The sequence below is a fragment of the Aquarana catesbeiana genome, linkage group LG10 (genome assembly GCF_042186555.1).
Source record: "Aquarana catesbeiana isolate 2022-GZ linkage group LG10, ASM4218655v1, whole genome shotgun sequence".
NCBI lineage: Eukaryota > Metazoa > Chordata > Amphibia > Anura > Ranidae > Aquarana > Aquarana catesbeiana.
The window spans coordinates 238,665,796-238,689,713 of NC_133333.1; the positions used below are offsets into that span (position 1 = coordinate 238,665,796).

The 23,918-nt window shown below is 43.9% G+C and overlaps 2 protein-coding genes across 6 annotated transcripts in view; one reads left to right on the forward strand and one right to left on the reverse strand.

Moving 5' to 3' along the window:
* The window catches only part of ACAD8 (acyl-CoA dehydrogenase family member 8), a 42,006-nt gene extending 40,593 nt beyond the window's left edge, over window positions 1–1,413 (reverse strand). The window contains exon 1 of one of the 3 annotated variants that reach the window (XM_073603488.1): window positions 1,261–1,413. In XM_073603488.1, the coding sequence (XP_073459589.1) occupies window positions 1,261–1,366 (106 nt within the window). In that variant the 5' untranslated portion in view covers window positions 1,367–1,413. Of the gene's footprint in view, window positions 1–1,063; window positions 1,131–1,260 lie in introns of those variants that run through there. The other 2 variants (XM_073603490.1, XM_073603489.1) reach the window with 2 other exon arrangements.
* Window positions 1,097–22,644, forward strand: THYN1 (thymocyte nuclear protein 1). 3 transcript variants are annotated; one of them, XM_073603494.1, is made up of 8 exons: window positions 1,097–1,200; window positions 2,747–2,800; window positions 5,860–6,038; window positions 10,008–10,076; window positions 10,776–10,868; window positions 11,386–11,481; window positions 18,216–18,366; window positions 22,462–22,644. In XM_073603494.1, the coding sequence occupies exons 2-8, from the start codon at window positions 2,758–2,760 to the stop codon at window positions 22,503–22,505; spliced, it is 675 nt and encodes a 224-aa protein (XP_073459595.1). In that variant the 5' UTR covers window positions 1,097–1,200; window positions 2,747–2,757; the 3' UTR covers window positions 22,506–22,644. The 3 variants fall into 3 exon arrangements, with proteins under 3 accessions (XP_073459595.1, XP_073459592.1, XP_073459594.1); XM_073603491.1 differs by lacking the exon at window positions 1,097–1,200 and adding an exon at window positions 1,207–1,559; XM_073603493.1 differs by lacking the exon at window positions 1,097–1,200 and adding an exon at window positions 1,547–1,637.
* Window positions 22,645–23,918: the final 1,274 nt, after the last annotated feature.

The window sequence follows — 23,918 nt, forward strand, 5'->3', positions numbered from 1 at the left end:
GACCAATATAAGGTGCATGCATTGGAGCCGATCTGAATTATATACATTGGGTCTGATCTGTGACCTGCATGCATTGGGGTTGAACATGTTTTGTGTGTGAACCATGTCATGCATTTTTGCTCTAATACCTGTACTTCCAATATAATAAATATTGACTTTAAATTGCCCTTAGGGGTAGTTGCATGCGTTGGGGTCAGTCTGACATCTGAAATGCATACATTGTGGATAATCAGAGGTCTGAAGGGCATGCACTGGGTCCAGTGTGAGGTCTGAGTAGGGTCGCCACCTCATCCCTTTAAACCTGAACACATATGAATTACACAGGTTCTGAGGCTAAATTAATGCAGGTAAGGCACCAAGTGAGTTTAATTACCACCTTAATCAGCCACAGAACCTGTGTAATTAATATGTGTTCGGGTTTAAAGGGATGAGGAGGCAACCATAGGTGTGAGGTATATACATTAGGTCTGATCTGTATGCATTCGGTCCAGTGTGAGGTCTGAGGTATATACATTAGGTCTGATCTGTATGCATTCGGTCCAGTGTGAGGTCTGAGGTATATACATTAGGTCTGATCTGTATGCATTCGGTCCAGTGTGAGGTGTGAGGTATATACATTAGGTCTGATCTGTATGCATTGGAGCTGAACATGTTTTGCATGTAAACTAATTCATCCATTTTTGCTCTGATACCGTCCCTTCCAATGACTCTTTATAGTCTATACTATAATTACTGACTTTACTTGCCCTTAGCAGTATAACTATCAGTGCAACAACTGAAAACAAACTAAGATGACACATTACTGTTATCTCTGATTACCGATCGCATGTAAACACATACATACATGACACTACGAGGTCTATTTACAATTCAGACCTGTCTATGTGCAATCGCACAGCTGTCCTGCATAATCCCCATATTGTGGCCAATGTGTTTATTTCCTATGATCATCAGCTCCATCTAGTGGCCATAACACTGTATTCTCCTAATTTATGTAATGCAATAAAATACGGCATTATGGCCACTAGATGGCGCAGAAAAATGAACATATGAAAGAGACTACCATCACCAGCACAGCTGTCAGTCACGTGACTCCTCTCTTCCTGCGCAGTCATGTGACTCTTCCCCCATCATGTCTAACATGGGGCATCGCTCACGTGATCTGCGCTCCGCCCGTTTCTAGTCCACACTCACAGGAAGGTCAGCGAATCGAATTCGCCGTGTGCCGTCCAACCTCCCCCATCCCACAGAAGCCCTTACGGTCTATCACCGAGGCTATCCCTCTGCGAGGAGCCGCCGTCCGCCCGCCCATAGCGTTCTGGAGGCATCGGGAGAGCCGAGAAGCCGCTCTCAAGCCGGCCGCCATGTTTGGAAGCCGCGACGAAGTGCACGCTGGGAAGTGAAGTCCTGGGCAGCGGCTTCGTCAGTGTGTGAGATCAGCTGACGGACTACATTACCCAGAACCGCACGCGGAAGGGGTGGGGGAGGCGCGCTGCCAGTTTTGAGGGCGCTGATTGGCTGTAAAGGGAGGCACGGCTTAAAGGAGAAGCAGCAGTTAGGTAACGATGGGAGGAGAGGAGAGGAGTGCGGGATGATATCTTCTTATTGTATCTATTAATGGCACTTTCATAAGGATTGTATGTCTGTATTTTCCAGGGTGGCCCTAGAGTTTGAGTTTCCTGGATTCTCTTTTTTTTTTTTTTTTTTTGCACTGTGTACCCCCTGCCTGTAGGGGGCTCCCTTTATAATAATAGGCATCAGTGGATGCAATAACAACCCCCATCATTGGTGTCAGTGACCGCAATAATAACCCCCATCATTAGGTTTGCCACCTCATCCCTCTAAACCCGAACACATATATGAATTACACAGGTTCTGAGGCTAAATTAAAGCAGATAAGGCACCAAGTGAGTTTCATTACCACCTTAATCAGCCACAGAACCTGTGTAATTAATATGTGTTTGCATTTAAAGGGATGAGGCTGCAACCCTACCCATCATTGGTGTCAGTGACAGCAATAATAACCCCCATCATTGGTATTAGTAACAGCAATAATAACCCCCATCATTGGCGCCAGCAACTGCAATAATAACCCCCATCATTGGCGCCAGCGACTGCAATCCCCATCATTGGTGTCAGTGACAGCAATAATAACCCCCATCATTGGTGCCAGTGACAGCAATAATAACCCCCATCATTTGTGCCGGTGACAGCAATAATAACCCCCATCATTGGTGTCAGTGACCGCAATAATAACCCCCATCATTGGTGTCAGTGACCGCAATAATAACCCCCATCATTGGTGCCAGCGACTGCAATAATAACCCCCATCATTGGTGCCAGTGACAGAAATAATAACCCCCATCATTTTTGCCAGTGACAGCAATAATAACCCTCATCATTGGTGCCAGCGACTGCAATAATAACCCCCATCATTGGTGCCAGCGACTGCAATAATAACCCCCATCATTGGTGTCAGTGACAGCATTAATAACCCCCATCGTTGGCTCCAGTGACCGCAATGTATAACCCCCATCATTGGTGTCAGTGTCCGCACACACACTGAAATGTAATCCCTGCACCAACCCTACATTGGTAGACAGTGGTAGTGAAAAGTAAACCCCCCATCCCCCTCCTGTATTGGTGGTCAGTGACAGTCACACTGGCCCTGTGTGGGCTTCCTCTGTATATTTGTAGTCACAGCGTGGATTGCACTCTGGTCATTCAATGTTTTTTTATTTTTCAGAGGGGTGAACCATGCCGCCGACAAAGAGGAAGCGGAGAGCCCCACCAGCCAAAGGTAAGATGTGAACCTCCGTCTACCTCGGGGTTGCTGAATTCGTTTTTTGGGTGCCCCGCCCCCATTTCCTTTTGGGGTTAATGGAATCACATGAACAGCGATAGATTACATCCATTCTGGTTGCAGATACGCGCTCTTTGTTTTTATCCTTGTGACTTTGCATTTGGTGGTTTATTTTATCCTACTAATATTGCACTTAGTTGTCACCCTCTTGTGTTTCTTTTTGTGTTTCCAGAGATTCGTTCCCGTCTCAGGTGGAGCTGCCTACTGAAGCAATAATTATAATTTTATGGATTTTTTTTTAACTTCATAATATAACACAAGTGGATCCGCACACCCTTGGACATTTTTGGACTCCCCCCTGTTGGGGATACAGGGGGGAAAATAATTATTTGATCCCCTGCAGGTTTTGTAAGTTTGCCCACATACAAAGAAATGAAGGGTCTATCATTTTTATCATAGGTGTATTTTAAATTATAGAGACAGAATATCAACCAATAATCCAGAAAAAACACATGATACAAATGTTATAAATTGAGTTGCAGTTCAGTGAGTAAAATAAGTATTTGATCCCCAAGCAAAACATGACTTAGTACTTGGTGGAGAAATCCTTGTTGGCAAGCACAGAGGGAAGACGTTTCTTGTAGTTGGTGACCAGGTTTGCCCACAGCTCAGCACACTCTTCTTTACAGATCTTCTCTAAATCCTTAAAGGGTAAGTTCACCTTTGCAGAAAAATCTGTAAGGTGAACTTACACAGGACCCCCTCCTCACCCCCCTCCAGTCCCCCTGACCTGCAGTGCGGCGATCTCCCATCCTGAGCCCTGCTATAGGGTTCGGGGCTTATAAACCCCAGCAGCTTCATCTCCAAATCGTACCCCGTCAGAAGGGACGTTTAGGAGCATTCTAATTGGTCGGTACCGTCACATGAGCAGCGCCGACCAATCAGAACCCACTTAGCCCAACCTGTCAGCGGGGCAGATGACGCATGACTGCTGAGGGGATTTCTAAGCCCCGGACCCGTGATGCGGCTATAGCAGGGCTCAGAATAGGAGATCGCCACACAACAGGTCAGCGGGGCGGGGAGGGGGGATGAGAAGGGGGTCCTGTGTAAGTCCACCTTACAGATTTTTTTGTAACGCTGAACTTACACTTTAAGGTTTCCTGGCTGTTTCTTGGCAACTCGATCTTTCAGCTCCCTCCATAAATTTTCTATAGGATTAAGGTCTGGAGATTGGCTAGGCCACTCCATGACCTTAATGTGCTTCTTCTTGAGCCGCTCCTTTGTTGCCTTGGCAGTATGTTTTGGGTCATTGTCATGCTGGAAGACCCATCCATGACCCATCTTCAGTGTTCTGGCTGAGGGAAGAAGGTTCTTAGGGATGGTGTTCTTATGGTGGTCATAGTCAGCCTTTTTCTTCCTCCAAACACAGCGAGTCGAGTTAATGCCAAAGAGCTCAATTTAGGTCTCATCTGACCACAGCACTTTCTCCCAATCTTTCTCTGAATCATTTAGATGTTTATTCGCATGACTGTACTCGCCGTGTTTGGAGGAAGAAAAATACTGTCTATGACCCTAAGAACACCATCCCTACAGTCAAGCACAGAGGTGGAAACATTATGCTTTGGGGCTGTTTCTCTGCTAAAGGTACAGGCCAACTTTGCCGCATTGAGGGGCCAATGGACGGAGCCATGAATTGTAAAATCTTGGATGAGAACCTTCTTCCCTCAGCCAGAACACTGAAGATGGGTCATGGATGGGTCTTCCAGCATGACAATGACCCAAAACACACGGCCAAGACAACAAAGGAGTGACTCAAGAAAAAGCACATTAAGGTCATGGAGTGGCCTGGCCAATCTCCAGACCTTAATCCTATAGAAAATTTATGGAGGAAGCAGAAACTTTGCATTGCAGAGGGACAACCAAGAAACCTTAAGGATTTAGAGAAGATCTGTAAAGAAGAGTGGACCAAAATCCCTCCTGAGATGTGTACAAACCTGGTCACCAACTACAAGAAATGTCTCACCTCTGTGATTGCCAACAAGGGTTTCTCCACCAAGTACTAAGTCATGTTTTGCTTGGGGATCAAATACTTATTTTACTCACTGAACTCCAACTCAATTTATAACATTTATATAATCTTTTTTTTCTGGATTTTTGGTTGATATTCTGTCTCTATCATTTAAAACAGCGGGGGAGTAAGGGACTTTTCGTGGGCAATTTATTGGGGCAATGGCTGGTGTTGTCGCTTCAATCATCACGGCACCATGGTTGATATGGTGTCAGGATGATGGAAGCGCATTATTTCTATTATTAGATTGTAATATCAAATGAAATAGTTAAACTCACCATAATGCAGAATCAGTGGGAGCCCTGAGCGTGTCACTTGCCACCGTCGCCTGCCACCAGATGCGGAATGTCACTTGCCATGTCACCTGCCACCAGATGTGGATTGTCACTGCATTGGTGGCCGCACTTGTTCATTTAGTGGTCGAGGGCAGGAGAGCGGTGATGCCGGGCAGGCGGTGAGTGATGATGTCATCTCTCTGCTCCCCGCTGCAGCTCCGACATTGAAGAGGCCCGCGCTGTGAGGGTAGAAAAGCGGTGATGCGGGGCGGGTGGAGAGAGATGATGTCATCTCTGCTCGCCAGCCCGCTTCTCTCGGCCGCCCGCCTCTCTGATTCACATGGCTCTCTCATCTGCCCACCCGCCTGCCTTGCTCTCTCATGCCGCCCGCCGCACCCTGCAGAGAGGCCATGGCCCGGTAGTGGGACCCCTGATTTAAAATACACCTATGATAAAAAATTATAGACCCTTCATTTCTTTGTAAGTGGGCAAATGTACAAAATCTGCAGGGGGTCAAATAATTATTTTCCCCGCTGTATATGTGGGCAGTGTCTCCATATCCCTTTCTTGCACCATAAATACACTTTAAATGGGTATTTTGCCACATTTAGCAGGGTGCATGTGTCAGATATAAGCTGCATAATTCTGCATTGTGTTCATTGAAGGTTGTCCGAAAATTCCTGCTTTTTATAAAGCCCCTTTTCTTCTGATAGATTCCAAGGATTTGAATGAGGAAAAGGAAGATTCAGGTGCAGAACAAAAGGTTAAAGTGCGGAGGAAGGCGGCAGCATCTGGGGGGTCCAGCTCCAGTGAGAAGCAGAAAGAAGAATATCGTTATTGGCTGATGAAATCTGAGCCGCAGAGCCGAATAGAGAAAGGGATGGACATGAAGGTAGGTGGTGGAGGAAGGGCTTGTGGATGTGACTGTTAGTACAGACACTATTAGAACTATTTATTGCATATAAGCATTAAATAAGACCCCAACAATAACCGGCCATAAATGGCATCATTTCACTAAACTCAAATACCTTTTTTGCCTCTTTTATCTTGCAGTCACCTGATGTAGTCCTACATAGTCCTACACTGCTTCGTGTTTGATAGTCGGCAGAGATTAGTTTCAGAATGTGACCAAGCTCTGAGTCAGAGTGTTTAACTACTTAAGGACCGAGACTCTTTTTGAGATGTGGTGTTTACAAGTTAAAAACAGTTTATTTTTGCTAGAAAATTATTTAGAACCCCCAAACGTTATACATTTTTTTTCTAACACCCTAGAGAATAAAATGGCTGTCGTTGCAATACTTTCTGTCACACCGTATTTGCGCAGAGGTCTTACAAGCGCACTTTTTTTTTTTTGGGAAGCAATACACTTTTTTCAATTAAAAATAAGACAACAGTAAAGTTAGCCCAATTTTTTTTATATTGTGAAAGATAATGTTACTCCGAGTAAATTGATACCCAACATGTCATGCTTCAAAATTGCGCCCGCTCGTGGAATGGAGACAAACTTTTACCTTTAAAAATCTCCATAGGCGGCGTTTAAAAAATTCTACAGGTTGCCTGTTTTAAGCTACAGAGGAGCTCTAGGAATAGAATTATTGCTCTCGCTCTACCGATCGCGGCGATACCTCACATGTGTGGTTTGAACACAGTTCTCTCATGCCGGCGCTACTCACGTATGCGTTCGCTTCTACATGCAAGCTCGGCAGGACGGGGCGCGTTTTAAAAACATTTTTTTTTTCTTATTTATTTTACCTTTTTATTTTTACACTGTTTTTAAAATAAAATAAAAATTGTGTCACTTTTATTCCTATTACATGGAATGTAAACATCCCTTGTAATCGGGAAAAAAAGCATGACAGGGCCTCTTAAATATGAGATCTGGGGTCAAAAAGACCTCAGATCTCATATTTACAATAAAATGCAATAAAAAAAAGGCCTTTAAGAGCTCTGGGCGGAAGTGACGTTTTGACGTCGCTACCGCTCTGCATTGTTATGGAGATGGGTGGGGGCCATCTACCCCTCACTCGTCTCCATGCCCAGCAAAGGTGAAGATCCGATCGCCTCCGCCGCTGCCGACGGCAGCGGAGGGAACCGGAGCGCGGCTGGAGGGGGGAGGCCGCGTCCCGCCGCCAATAAAAGTGATCTCGCTGCGAATCCGCTGCAGAGACCACTGTTATCTGAAAGTGGACCACCGGCCCAACAAGAGGATACTAGAGTTATGGCTGCTAGCTGCTGACATAACGATATCCCTCTTCAAATTAATGACGTATATCGGCGTGCAGCAGTCCGGAAGTGGTTAATGAAAGAACCTGTCCCCAGCATCCCTTTTAGAAATACATGCCCCGCTCTGCTTGCCACAGAGTGGTACAGAACTTAGCTGCACAATCTGCTGTTCATTTGCTTTGATTACACTCTAGCAGGCCTGATTCTGGAACAGATTGCACAGCTAATGTCTACAATATCCAGTGGGCAGCAGGAAGGGGCATGCACATGTAAAGGGATGCTGAGTATGTGTTCTTTCATAAAATGCCTGGGCTCCAAGCAGATCAGTTTCCTCCCAGGGGAAAACTGGAGCATGTGCAGTGAGAGTGTCAGCTCTGAAGATAGAGAACTGAATGTAATAGCAGAGGTGCCACTCTGAATAAGAAAGCAGAGACAAAAGACCACCAGGTATTTATTATCTAAGAATATAGCAATGAAAGAAATGTTGATTTTTTTTTTTACAGCCAATGGCAAAATTAAGTTCACTGTACATAATAGAGTTTACTTTACTAAATAAAGTTTACTTTAATAGATAAAAGGCTGAGTATAATGCAGACCATACACGGTGCAAATTTTTTTGAATCTCGGCCTGTCCAGCAGGAGATTTGAACCGTGTATGGCCGGCCATAGACCACAGTGAAAGTTAGTTTTCTGTCGTGCTAGGTGCCCATTAAGAGGCATAAAAAGCAGAGCTATTCCTTGGCAGTTTCCTGATGGATATTTGTCAGGCTGTTTGGATGCAGCCAAAGATTTTGCAGACATCACCTGAATTATATTTATGTATCAATCCTATGCATAAGGGCTTTATATTTATTGCTTTGAAGAAGCTAGACTTTTACAACCCCCAAAACGCGTTGGCTTGCTTTTGACGAGCTTAAAACTCACTCGTGGGTGTCAATCTGTGTTGCCGAGATCTCGTGTGGGAATTATCCAGGTGTCCGGTTCGGTCCCCTACAAGTATAATAATTGTATATACATATGAAACAAAGTACAACAATGCTGCAATCAAACAATGTAGGAGGCTAGAAACACTTACCGTATATACTCGAGTATAAGGCGACCCGAATATAAGCCGAGGCACCTAATTTTACCACAAAAAACTGGGAAAACGTATTGACTCGAGTATAAGCCTAGAGTGAGAAATGAGCAGCTACTGTAAGTGGAAAAGAGGGTCAACAATGCCCATTTGAAGCCTCACTGTGCCCATTTGCAGCCATAGGTCCCCTGAACTTCAAACTCGGTAGTTAAGGGTTCCTAGATGCCCCCTAGCTGCAGCCAAAATTTGGGGTCTCTGGACCCAAAGGGTCCTAAAAAGACATTGCTGCAGATGGACACAGTTGACCGACTTTGGGGCCCTGTATCTTGGGGGCCACTTGGTGCTAGGAACCCCAAATTTGGTGTGCAAACCCAGTGGAACTAGCACTACTACATATCCGGAAAATGTCATTCTCTGCTGCAGAAAAGTGCTTGATATTTTCCGAACCGAATTTGGGGCCCCATATCCCGGGGCAACTTGGTGCTAGGAACCCCAGCTTTGGATATGTTGTAGTGCTAGTTTCACTGGGTTTGCACACCAAATTTGGGGTTCCTAGCACCAAGTGGCCCCGGGATACATGTCCCCAAAGTCGGTTCAGAAAATGTCAAGCACTTTTCTGCAGCAGAGAATGACCTTTTCTGAACCGACTTTGGGGCCCCGTATCTCGGGGCCTCTTAGTGCTAGGAACTCCAGCTTTGGATATGTTGTATTGCTAGTTCCACTTGGTTTGCACACCAAATTTGGGGTAACTAGACCCAAGTGGCCCCGGGATACGGGGCCCCAAAATCGGTTCGGAAAATGTCAAGCACTTTTCTGCAGCAGAGAATGACATTTCCGAACCGATTTTGGGGCCCCGTATCTCGGGGCCACTTAGTGCTAGGAACCCCAGCTTTGGATATGTTGTAGTACTAGTTCCACTGGGTTTGCACACCAAATTTGGGGTTCCTAGCACCAAGTGGCCCCAAAGTCGGTTCGGAAAATGTCATTCTCTGCTGCAGAAAAGTGCTTGACTCGAGTATAAGCCGAGAGGGGCATTTTCAGCACAAAAAATTGTGCTGAAAAATTCGGCTTATACTCGAGTATATACGGTACATTTGTTGTATAATAAACCATAAAAACGCCTTCAGATGGAGCTGGGGTGACGCATGATCCGTTTCAAAAGGCGCAGGAGCACCTGCTCCAAGTATGCACTACCACAAGGACCCACCCAAAAGGGGGCCCCAGCCAGGTTGCCAATGGCAGCTGCAGAGCCAGGAGGAAGGAGCAAATTTTGTAGAAACGGTCTGTAAGCAGAATGCCAACAAAATTTATTTTGTACAGATTATATGATAGTCGTATAGGCTAAGCAGTATAAAAATATGGCCAGTTAGAGTGAAAAGAAAGCGAGTCAACTCTCATACAAGAGCCAATAAAGACAAGCACAGGCGACACTAGTAGGAAGTAGAGAGAGACTGTTTATAACGTTTGAAGACCCCCAATCTATCTAGTGCTGGAATAACGGTATAGATCTGTTTGTTCTTCCATACTGGGTCACGACTGATACAAACTATTATCGTCTTTCAGTTTGGAATCGAAGATTTGAAGGCCCAACCTGATCAAAGAGCATGCTGGGATGGAGTGCGGAATTATCAGGTCAGAATGGACATGTCAACATTGGGTCTTCTATTACAAGTGCATGGGGTGGGGGGGGGGGGGTTACTGGGATGAGCCGGTCAGTATCTGCCTTATCTGTCCTAGAAAAGTGACAGATGGTCTTTTTGTTGTTGGTAACGTACACGTCTGACATGAGGCTTAATGGTCATTCAGAAATAACAAAAGAAATACCACGCTACCTAATGTAACAGTAATGAAAAAAGCATATGTATAGCTGTAGCTCGAAATTGTGAGATATGCACAAAAACCAGTAGATAAAGAAAAAAAACAGTTCAACTACGAGGTACACCGCGATGTCGTCAGCGCGTCAACCACCCGACGTACGTTTCGTCTCAGAAAGACGACGTCTTAAGGAATCTTACTCACCTTCACTGACTAATCACTGGATTAATATTCTTGGACTATTATTCATTTAGGACGATTCACATTTTTTTGTATTTTACAATTTTCATATTTATATTTTGTTATCTTCACCGCTGTTTTTGGTATTCACGTTTTTCTGGGTTTATCACAGACCTTCTTTCACTGGTTCATATATAAATATTTTTTTATTTTCTATGTTTTTTGTTTATTAAGCACAGCTTGTTTTTTTTTTTTCTTTTTCTTCATTCACAAATAACACAATAGATCTTCCCCGTAATTATGAGTGCGTCTCTAACAAATTGGTGTCTTGCCTAGGCTCGGAATTTCCTGAGACAAATGAAGGTCGGCCAGGAAGCATTTTTCTATCACAGTAACTGTAAGGAGCCCGGTATCGCTGGGGTTGTGAAGGTGAGGATAAGAAATGACAGCGCTGCTGTGTTCTGCTGACCGATGTACAAGGCCTTGTGTAATATCTGCATGAATGGGAAGGTTAGAGGGGTTCCGATTGGCTAACAGAGAATAAAATGTCGGCTGTTGCAATTTTTATGTTGCGCTATATTTGTGCAGCCATTGATCAAACACAAATTTTTAGGAAAAACGACATTAAAATGAATCTTGGTTTATAGCACAAAAAAATAAACTGCAGAGGTGATCAAATACCACCAAAAGAAAGCTCTATTTGTAGGAAAAAAAATTATATAAATTTTGGGTACAGCGTCGCATGACTGCGCAATTTCAGTTAAAGTAGCGCAGTGCTTTATCGCAAAAAATGGCCTGGTCATGAAGGGGGGTAAATCTTCGGGAGGGCTAGTGGATAAAGAGACCTCTGAGTATATTTGTCTATGACTTTAGAGCTCCTTTTACATAAGCCTGCTTGGTATTGGTGTTTAGCTGAACTTATAAGAAATGTTCTTCCTAACCATAGATTGTGAAGGAGGCATACACAGACCACACTCAGTTTGAGCCGAAGAATCCTCATTATGATGCTTCCAGCAGCCGGGAGAATCCAAAATGGTCCATGGTGAGTGCAAAGCCGAGGGACATCTTAACCACTTCTGAACGTCCTTCAATGTTGAAGGGTCAGATGTGGGATGTGTGCGGGATGTGTGTGGGACTGCAAGGGCCCCCCCATGCACCTGGGGCCCCTGGGCAATGCTGGTTAAAGCTTGTAGGAGGAGTTTTCATTTTCCTCTGACTGTCTTTATTGAGGCTTCATGACCCCTGACCAAAAAAGAAAAACCTCTCTAGCAATACACACCAAACTGAGCATGTGCAGAGTGCCCCCAAGGCTCTGTACTATCAGGAGATGGATTGGGGACTGTGAAAAAAAGTGGGGGGGGAATCAGAGAAGACAGAATCAGACAGCTTTTTTACACAAAGCAGAGGATTAACCCTTTAGGTTCCACTGTGAGTATACAAGCATGTTTTACTGCATATACAGACTGATTTTACTGTTGTCGGTTTAGTAACACTTTAACCACTTACCAACCGCTGCACGCTGATATACATCAGCACAATGGCAGCAGTGGGTGAATGGGCGTACCTGTATGTCCCCTTTAATTGGCGGGGCTAGAGGGCGCGCGCCACGTACAGCGCGACCGTGCCCGTGGGTCACGCAGACTCGATGTCCATCGGTGCTCCGAGATTGTGTCACAGAGCCGCAGAACGGGGAGATGCCTATGTAACCAAGGCATTTCCCCTAGTGACATGACAGAGATGTACTGCTCCCTGTCATCGGGAGCAGTGATCTCTGTCATGTCAGTGGTAGCCCCCCCCCCCCCACAGTTAGAATCACTCCCTAGGACACACTTAACCCCTTGATCGCCCACTAGTGTTTAATCCCTTCACAGCCACTGTCATTTACACAATATAAATGACAATGGTCCCAAAATAGTGTCTGATGTGTCCTCCATAATGTCGCAGTCACGATAAAAATTGAAGATCGCCGCCATTACTAATAAAAATAAATAAATTCTAAATATGCCATAAAACTATCCCCTATTTTGTAGACGCTATAACTTTTGCGGAAACCAATCAATATACGCTTATTGTGTTTTTTTTTTTTTTTTACCAAAAATATGTAGAAGAATACGTATCGGCCTAAACTGAGGAATTTTTATATATATATATATATATATATATATATATATATATATATATATATATATATATATATATATATATATATATATATATTTTTTTTTTTTTTTTTTGGGGGGGGGATATTTATTATAGCAAAAAGTAAAAAAAATTTTTTTTTTTTTTTTTTCAAAATTGTTGCTTTTTTTTTTTTTTTTTTTTGTTTGTTTATAGCGCAAAAAATAAAAGCTGCAGAGGTGATCAAATACCACTAAAAGAAAGCTCTATTTGTGCGAAAAAAAGAACGTCAATTTTGTTTCGGTGTAACGTCGCACGGCTGCGCAATTGTGAGTTAAAGCGACGCAGTGCCGAACCGCAAAAAGTGCTCTGGTCAGGAAGGGGGTAAAATCTTCCGGGGCTGAAGTGGTTAAATTAGATCTCCAGCTGTCCTTTTGGTGAGTGGTGAAGGCATGCATCGCTCCCAACTGTCCCTGATTACCAGGAACTGTCCCTGATTTGCAGCAATGTCCCTCTGTCCCTCTTTCCTCCTCATTTGTCCCTCATTTTGGTCTGATCTATATAGTTGTATATAAAATGCACTTTTTATCTTTCAAAAAGTTCCCAGTGCTAAACTTTTCATCCAATGTGTAAATTTCAAAAGCCAATATAAAGTAAAAGTAGTGGTAAAAAAAAGAGGCACTTGTGGTTTTAGCTAATCCCCTTTTTTTTTTTTTTTGTATAATTCTCCTTTAAAGGGGCGTGGCAGGGGGTGTGTCCTATGCCAACATACTTTTGCTAATTGGTGTCCCTCGTTCCCATCTCAAAAAGTTGGGAGGTATGGGCATGGCATCCTAGCAATATGTACTGCATGTGCATTACCTACATACCTCCCAACATTTTGAGATGGGAATGAGGGACACCTACTAGCAAATGTATGTAGGCATAGGACACGCCCTCCCTGTCACACCCCCTTAAAGGGGACATGACCAAAAAAAAAAAAAAAAGGTTATTTAAATCCACAAGTGCTTTTTTACAACTAATATTTCTTTATATTGGCTTTTAAAATGTACAAATGCAGCAATTTAGAATTTGGATGAAAGGTTTAGCACTGGGAAACACTTTTTGAAAGATAAAAAGTGCATTTTATATACAACTATATAGATCAGACCAAAATGAGGGACAAATGAGGAGGAAAGAGGGACAGAGGGACATTGCTCCAAATCAGGGACAGTTGGGAGCTATGTTACCTAGGGAGTGGTCTGTATGGAAATACAGCCTGTCCAGATACCCCCACTCCTCCAGACTGACATCCACCCCTTTAAGGCATTTTGCATAACTCCCTTCAAGATCTGGCCCACTGCTTGTATTGCTGCATGGCTCTTGAGAGGAGTACTGAGGCCGGGTGCTGTTATGTTTTTAGGAAGCTATGTAGAGCACTCTGCCAACCCCTCCCACCAGCCATGATCTGCCTGCATTGCATAGAGTAGCGCAAAGACCCAGTGATTACATTTTTTGAGTCTAAAATAAGATATGTATTTTTATTTATTAACATGTTAATGAAGGGGGGGGGTGCACGCACTTTTTTTTTTTTTTTTTGCACCGGGTGTTAGTCTGAGTGTCACACACACCACGGGCTTTAAAATACGTGAATGAAGAGGGAGCGAGGAACCAGATAAGGCAAAACTATGCAGATTAAAATTAATCTTTAGGCCTCATGCACACTGTAAGCTTAAAGGAATTGTAAAGGCAGAAGGTTTTTTATCTTAATGCATTAGGATAATAAACCTTCTGTGTGTAGCAGCCTCCCCCAGCACCCCCCTAATACTTACCTGAGCCCCATCTCTCTCCAGCGATGCCCACGAGTGTCTTAGCCGGCCCGGGACTCTCCTGATTGGCTGAGACACAGCAGCGGCACCACTGGCTCCCTCGGCTGTCAATCAATGTCAGTTAGCCAATCAGGGGAGAGAGGGGGCGGGGCCGGGTCAGGGCTCAATGTCTGAATGGACACACGGAGCTGTGACTCGGCTCAGGTGCCCCCATAACAACCTCCTTGCTGTGGGGGCACTCGTCAGGTGGGAGGGGCCAGGAGCAGTGAAGAGGAGGATCTGTGCAAAACCAACTGCACAGTGGAGGTAAGTATGACATGTTTGTTATATTTTTAATTTTTTTTTTTAAACGAGACTTTACAATCCCTTTAAAAAGTTTTTTTAAATGCGCCTTAATGCATGTTCCCGTGCCTGGCATGAATGCATTCTGTTGGGCAGCATTCTGGCCAATGAAATGCGCATTAACGCGCCTGGGTGCTTTTTGAGCGTTTTTTTTATGCTTAAAAGCTCCTTCTGAATGCACAAGTGATGTGTTTTTTTTTTTTTTTTTTTTTTTTTTATGTCTGTAAACTCCCCTGCCACTAAACTGAAAATGCCTATAGTGTGCATGGACGCATAGGCTAACATGAAGGGGAGTTTACAGACAGAGAAAAAAAAAAGATGCAATGTGCGGCCTTAAAAATTTTGGTTTGCCTGTCACTTTTATGTCCTGATGACAATGGACATAGTCAGCAATAAATACCTGCCAGGGTTTCTAGCCATCCCCAGTGATTTCCAAAAGTTGAAATAACGTTTTGGTTGCAGTTTTATTAGCTGATCGCTTGCAGCTCCTTTTTTTTTTTTTTCTGGTTTTGGCCATCCAAAAATTCATTGCATTTAAAGTGGGTGTAAACCTCAGGCATGAAATGTGAACGAAGCATATCCCTCTATAGTGTGTACTTATCTCAATCCAGAGCACCAAGTGTCATTTCTGTCTGCTGCTTCCTTCCTCTGCTATCAGCCTGAGTCACTTCTGACAAGTTTTCCTGACACCAAGAGAATAATGGTGACAGGGGGAGGGACCTCCAGCTGATTGACAGCCTCAGCTCTGTTCATGTGTGCTGTGTGAAGGAGGGGTGTGTCTCTTCCCTCCAATCAGCTCTCAGAGCTCTCCTCATTGAGCTATGCAGTGTGTAATTTCAGCTCTCCGCCCCCTTTTTTCTGAACCCTCAGACACGGTTTATAAATTCAGCACTTTGAATGGCTGTGGAGAAAAGAAGACTGCAGGTACAACATATATGTAGGAGGATTTGTCACTTTTATATGAAGTCTGTCCGACTCAAGGTAGAACACCCAAAAGATTGGCACCTCATCCCAAGCAGATAGTTATGAAAATGGAGAGAAGAAAAAGGATTTTTATGGTGCTTACAAATAATGATGAAAACCAATGATGTAAAAATATATAACAATTTTAATAAGAATAGAGTTAAAACATAGACAGAGCCACTTTGTTCACTAATAATCAACAATTGGTGATAGAAATGGTCTTTAGGCGAATATTCAACTTCAACAGAAGTTGCTTTTTCGTATATTAACCGGACATGTTTCGCATTAGCGTCATCAGGGGATATACGAATCAGAAAGACGGAAAACACGGAGGATTTGTGTATCACCTGAGGCCAGTCACTGTACTGGGTATATGTAAGGGTTTACGACCACTTTAAAGTGGATGTAAACCCGATTCATGAAATTTGAGCCAGGCACATCTATCTGCCGTGTTTTCCTATCTCTATTCAAAGCCCTATGTCCCGTGGCTTTCTCCTGCTCCGTTCTTCTGTTACCTGCATGATAACATTCCGACAAGTTCTCCGTCAACTGTGATAAAAACAGCTGTGAATTTTGTGCCGGGGAGGGTGCTATAAATAAATTAGCAGAGAGTTGGTCTATTCACAGCACAGCTCTGCCTATGTGGAGTGGGGGGTGTGTGCCTTTCCTCCAATCGGTTGTCTCAGTGTATGACAAGAATCCACACCCACAGGTGAATCGGGAAGAGAAAATTCTAAAACGATGTGCACTTTCTAAACAGTATATAAAGCTGAAGACAGCAGATATACAAGTAAATGTATGTAGGAGGATTTGTTTTGTGTGTCACCTGAGGCCAGTCACTGTTCTGGGTACATGTGAGGGGTTTACAACCATTTTAAGCTCGATGTATAAATCCCTGGCAGAGAAAGCTGGCACTGTATGTCGTTTTACAATGGATCCTAACCCTTCTACGTCTGCCACTATTTCAGACTAAGCCCCAGTTGACACCGAATGCAGCTTTGATATCGCTCTACTTCAGCATGATTTCAAAGCCGCTGGTCAGACAGTGCAAATTAATGTCTGGCTTGCCGATAACTGTGCGACGTCATGCACAGATGTCACTGCCAGTCGCACATGAAATCGCCAAAAAATAGTGCAGGACACTTTTTTCAAAATCTGTGCAAGTCGGAGTCGCACTGATTCAAACCGTTCCAAAGGCACAAATAGCGTGCAACTTGTCATGCGACTTTAACCACTTCCCGACCGGCGCACGCCGATGTACGTCGGCAGAATGGCACGGCTGGGCAAATGGGCGTACCTGTAAGTCCCATTGAATTTCCCGCCATGCCATTGTGTGCGTGCGTGCATGCGTGCATGCGCGCCCCGGCCAGGGACAGGATGAACGGGGAGATGCGGATGTAAACAAACATCTCCCCTTTCTGCCTAGTGACAGTGTCACTGATCTCTGCTCTCTGTCATCTGGAGTGGTGATCAGTGACGTGTCACAGCTAGCCCATCCCCCCTACAGTTAGAAAACACTCCCTAGTACTGACTTAACCCCTCCCCGCCCCCTAGTGGTTAACCCCTTCACTGTCCGTGTCATTTACACAGGAATCAATGCATTTTTATAGCACTGATCGCTGTATAAATGACAATGGTCCCAAATATGTTTCAAAAATGTCCGATGTGTCTGCCATAATGTCGCAGTCACAAAAAAAATCGCTGATCGCCGCCATTACTAGTAAAAAAAAATTAATAAAAATGTCATAAAACTATCCCCTATTTTGTAGATGCTATAACTTTTGCGCAAACCAAACGCGATTTTTTTTTTTTACCAAAAATATGTAGAAGAAATACGTATCGGCCTAAACTGAGGAAAAAAAATGTATTTTTAATTATTTTTTGGGGGATATTTATTATAACAAAAAGTAAAAAATAATGCGTTTTTTTTCAAAATTGTCGCTTTTTTTTGTTTATAGTGCAAAAAATAAAAACCGCAGAGGTGATCAAATACCACCAAAAGAAAGCTCTATTTGTGGGAAAAAAAGAACGTTAATTTTGTTTGGGAGCCACGTTGCACGACCGCGCAATTGTCAGTTAACGACGATGCAGTGCCGAATCGCAAAAAGTGCTCTGGTCAGGAAGGGGGTAAATTCTTCCGGGGCTGAAGTGGTTAAACTGTCAAATCCCACCAGTGTAAACCGTGGGCTAAGCCCAGGTTCACACTGACTGCGGGAATGAAATCGGGCGAGTTCAGCTGAACTCGCCTGATCTCATTCCCGTATGTCACTCCCGACTTCGGGTGCGATTTCAGAGACATCTGTGTGGGTTCGGTCAATGGAAATGGGCAACCCGAAATCGGCAAAAGTAGTACAGAAACTGCTTTTGGGAATCGGTGCGGCGCCGCACTGATTCGGGTGCTGCCATTTCCGGCAATTGACGCCCATTTGACATGCGATTTGATATGTCAAATCATATGCCAAATCGCATTAATGTAAAGCAGGGCTAAAGGTGGGAGATATGTCTTTATTCCATAGCTGACTCTGGTTTTTTACCCCCCCCCCAGGTGGACGTGCAGTTTGTACGGATGCTGAAACGTTACATCCCATTGGCAGAGCTGAAGCAGCTACATCAGAAGCACAAGACATCGGACGGCCCTCTGCGACACATGGCGCTCTTTACCAGAGCACGGCTGTCTGTACAGCCCCTCATACAAGGTGCAATGTGCTGCTAAGAGTATGGCTTTGGATCAGTTGTATCTAAATATATACAGGCACTGAGCCTCATCTAATGAGATGCGTTCAGTTAGTGAATGTGTGCTGAGCTCATGCAGGGTGCAGTAGCAGCTTCACTTTAATGCCAGTTCCAGCAACTGCCTATATTTGCTATTACTATTTAGATCATGGAAGCGAGGGGGAGGTATAAACTCTGTATAAGCTTACATAATGCTAAGGACTCTCTTCTTACCCATGTGACAGCACTGGTTGCTAGTGTGGCCAATCGGCAAGCAGCAATGCCGGCACAGGGGAGTAAAAGTAATGTGTCGCATACCTCCCCCTTCACCTGGAAGTTGCAGGTACAGTAAAACCTTGGATTTCGAGCATAATTCATTCCGGAAGCATGCTTGTAATCCAAAGCACTTGTATATCAAAGCGACTTTCCCCATAAGAAATAATGGAAACTCAAATGATTCGTTCCACAATCATTTATTCATAGGTCCTTCGGTTTATAGTCCATATAAAAAGATTACAGCAATGTGATAGGTTGTGTAACCATAAAATGTCCATCCACAAATGGAAACCTCCACAAGGGGATTAGAAGCAAAATCCAGCAGGAGCTCCAGAGTATAAAAAAGAGAAGAGAGGCGCCTCTAAGTGTAGCAATATTGGGTACATTTAATGAAGGTACAACATTTAGCAACTCACATGGCTGATGATTAAAAGAGGCACATCTAAGTATACAGGCATCTGGGGTAAAGCTGTCCACATAGACCATCCCCCGCACCGCCGGCTCTCACCGCTGTCAGTCTGCAATCGTGACCGGGAAGACTACCCTGCAGGAGAGCGATCTGAAAGCGAGGCTTGAAGCGCTCGTGGAGCACAGCGTGGAAGGGACGACGTCAATGGCGGTGAGGAGGACGGTCTATGTGGACAGCTTTACCCCGGATGCCTGTATACTTAGATGTGCCTCTTTTAATCATAAACTATGTGAGTTGCTAAATGTTGTACATTCATTAAATGTAACCATATTGGCGCCTCTCTTCTCTTTTATACTCAGCTGTGACATGACGCTACTTGTATATCAAGACATCGCTTGTATATGAAGTCAAAATGTATTTAAAAATTTTGCTTGTCTTGTAAAACATTCTCAAACCAAGTTACTCTCAAACCAAGGTTTTACTGTATTCTATTTTACTTCCCAGCTTTGCAAATAGCCGTGGGGTGAGTATAAATGACTGTAGGGATCGGCAGTGGAAGTTCTGCTTTCACTTTTATTTTTGGGTGTCAAGGGCAGGTTTAAAAGCGGTATTACACTTAAAGTGGAGTTCCAAAAAGTGTATCTGCTGACTTTTAATAAACAGACACTTACCTGTCCCACGGTCCAACGATGTGGCCGCCCAAAGGCTCGCTCCTCTCCCCCTCCTCTCCCCAGCGCTGTCATTACTACTGTAGGCACCCAGCTGTGATAGCTTACGACTTCACAGCCGGGCGCGCACTGCACATGCGCGAGTCGCGCTGCGCTCTTCTAGTGGCCAGGCAATCTTCTGGGACCTGTGACGTGTCCCAGAAGATTGCAGAGAGGGAGGGGCCGACTAGGGGGGAGAAGAGAAGTCGCCTAGGCGGCCAAGCAACAGAAGGAGGAAGTGGGTCAGGAAGTCCTGTCAAAACCAGGTACCACCCCACCACCCCCCCTCCAAAAAAAACTGCATGCCAAATGTGACATGTAAGGGGGCGAGGAGTGCTTAAAGCGGAAGTTCCACTTTTGGGTGGAACTCCGCTTTGAAAATACTGCAGACAGGCTTTTTTTTTCTTTTTTTTTTTTTATGGCAGAAGAGACCCTGATGGTCTCTTCTGCTATAAAAGCTTCCTCCTGCCTGTCGGCAGACCCTCTCTGATGAAGACCCCCCCCCAATCCAAGGATGTAATGCCTAAGGGCGGAGCTAAGGCAGTGACGTCATTACGTCCGCTGGTCCAGCTCGCATGAGCAATCGGCTGGGGTGTGCTTGTTCATAACGCGATCCTCAATCTCCATAGGTATGGAATTTTAAAGCGATATGTCGTCTCTCTTTTGTGAGTGGTCAGTATTTTTGTTTTATGGTGAAAAAACTGCAATTTTTAAAAAGCACGCTGGTGGAGGCAGATCACTGGATTTTTATGATTTTTGGACTGCACTGCTATTTATTTGATGTTTATTGGGATTGAATATTAATATTTGTTACACGAATTTGATTTTGTATGTATGAACACAAAATCAATTGTTACAGTTCAAAGTTTCATCAGTGCGGCACATTTCTCATTTTAATTTGCCAGTCAGCAGTAATGTACATTGAGCCCTGCGAATGCGGCTCCGAGTACATTACGGCGACTGCCCTGTACCATTGAAATGTGACTCCTATGCGCATGCACATGCCGAAAGGAGCGACCCCTGGAGGGAAGACCGGGGCAGATGGAGCGCCAAGCACTGACAGAGCAGCACTGGAGGTCTTCTTCTTTTGACAGGTAAGTCTTTCATAAACATGTGCACTGACAAAAAATGTTTCATTTGTTTTTTTGCTTTTTTTGGAAATTAGGAATTCGGAAAAACGAAAATTCAGATTTTCAAATTTCCGAATTTTTGAATTTCCGAATTTTGGATTTTCGGAAATTCAAAAACTCGAAAATTCGAAAATCTGAAAAAAAGAGAGAAAATCAGTAAAATTCGAAATAACTAGGTATTGGAATTTCCTTTCAAATTTGGCTGTTAGTGAACGTAACAAATACAAATTTATCTGAAGTTACGAATCATCCGAAAAAACAAATGGAATGGAACAAATTAATAATAAATAACAATAATAAAAAGGTTTTATTATTGTTATTTATTATTATTAGATCGTTACATTCAATTCGTTTAGATGTGGCATTCGTTATTTCAGATAATTTGTAACGTTGGATAAATTCGTACTTGTTACGTTCACTAACAGCCAAATTTGAAAGGAAATTCCAATACCTATAATTTATTATTTATTGTTAGTTCAGATTTTCGGGTTTTCAAATTTTCATTCTCTTGAATCTTCAGATTTTCATTCTTATTCTTGGATTTTCAAATTTCCAAATTTTAGAATTTTTCAATTTATGAAATTTCGAATATTTGAATTTCCGAAATTTCGAATTTTCGGAAATTCAAAATTTTCGGAAATTCGAAATTTTCGGAAATTCAAAATTTTCAGAAATTCGAAATGAGCGAATTTGTTAAAAAACAAATTCGGAACTAAACGAATTGCACATGTCTAGTCTTTCATAATGTGCTATAATGTGCCAAACATATTATAGCATAAAGCTACAGGAGGCCCAGTTTAAAAAAAAAAAAAAAATGTTTACCACTGCTTTAAAGCAGAGTTCCAGGCTCAAAAAAAATTAGTTTTTTACATTTTAGTACTTCATAAAAGATAGGAAAGAAGAAAAAATAAATAACTATATATATCCAAAAACTAGGGGTGGTCTTTAGTTTAAGACCACCTTGGAAAAGTGGGTGGAACTCCGCTTTAATTAGCATTGATCAGATATTACTGCCCCTCCCACTCGGCCAGCAGTTGCTCAGTTTGTGTCATGCTGCCACCTTGTGGAATCTGTGCAGAATTACATGAAGAATTGACTCTGGGAGTGGTACTCTTACCTAAGCAGAAGGTGACACAGCAAGGTCAGCAATGAAAGAGATTTTCTTAGTGTTACAAAAAAGATGTAATTAAACCCTCCACCTTTTTTGTCTTCACTCCTCCCAAATTCATTTTGGTGGAACTCTACTTTAAAGCTCAGCTTTGGACTATTTTTGCTCTGAAAGGTCACCCAAAGAAAAAAAAAAGTCTTTCTCCCTTCAGCCACCCCTTTTCACCACAAAACAAATTTGTGGGTATTCTTTGAACCTACCAACTTCAAAATCTGAAAGACAACTTCTGAAATGACATCAAAAGTTAAATACTCTTTAAAACAAAGTCAGTGTAATATAATGATGCCACCATCAATGCATTGAAGTCTTCCATTCGTTTTGATTCCTCTCATGTCTCCAATCTTTATATGGATGATGACACATAATTCTTTTTTTTCTTTATCTTGCAGAAGAGTTTGACTTTGTGTTGAGCCTGGAAGACAAGAAGCTCTAGCAGAGGTTCAATGGAAACTCACATTCCTCTTCTGTTTACTGAGAAAAACTATTAGCACTTGTTTATTTTTTGTACTTTTAAATGCATTTCTTATATTTCAATGTGTTTGTCTGCAATCATTAAAAAGTTGTTCTCCTGACACATCTCATTCCTTTAACCACTTGACCACCAGAAGATTTTACCCACTAGAGTGCATGTGGTCAGCACAGGGCCAATCAGCTCTGTCCAGACAGAGGGTCAGGGGTCCTGCAGCCTCACAGGACAGTCAGAGGAGAATGAAAACTCCTCCTACAAGCTTTAAGCGGCATTACCCAGGGGAAGTCGTACACCCCTTCAATACACACACACACAAGCAGACGACACATAGACACACACAGATGACACATAGACACACACGCGCAGAAGACACATAGACGCGCAGACGACACATAGGCACACACGCACGCAGACGACACATAGGCACACACACGCGCAGACGACACACACACGCGCAGACGACACACACACACGCAGACGACACACACACACACACACGCAGACGACACACACACACACACGCAGACGACACACACACACACACACGCAGACGACACACACACACACACGCAGACGACACACACACACACACACGCAGACGACACACACACACACACGCAGACGACACACACACACACACACACGCAGACGACACACACACACACACGCAGACGACACACACACACACACGCAGACGACACACACACACACGCAGACGACACACACACACACGCAGACGACACACACACACGCAGACGACACACACACACGCAGACGACACACACACACACACACACACGCACGCAGACGACACACGCACGCAGACGACACACGCACGCAGACGACACGCACACGCACGCAGACGACACACACACGCACACGAATAACGCAGACGACACAGACACACGCAGGCGACACAGACACACGCAGGCGACACATAAACGCGCACACACACGCAGGCGACACATAAACGCGCACACACACGCAGGCGACACATAAACGCGCACACACGCAGGCGACACATAAACGCGCACACACACACGCAGGCGACACATAAACGCGCACACACACACGCAGGCGACACATAGGCACGCAGACGACACAGACACACACGCACACGCGCGCAGACGACACATAGACACACACACGCAGATGACACACGCACACACACAGGTTTCCGGTACTCTTCTGGTGCTTCGCAGCGGTTAAGGGAGAACCCTGAGCTGGAGCTGCTGACCTTTTCAACATTGAAGGACATTTGGAGGTGGTTAAGATGTCTTTCTCCTCTGCACTCACCATGGACCGTTTTGGATTCTCTCTCGGCTGCTAGAAGCATCATAATGAGGATTGAATATACACAGTGTGGTCTGTGTATGC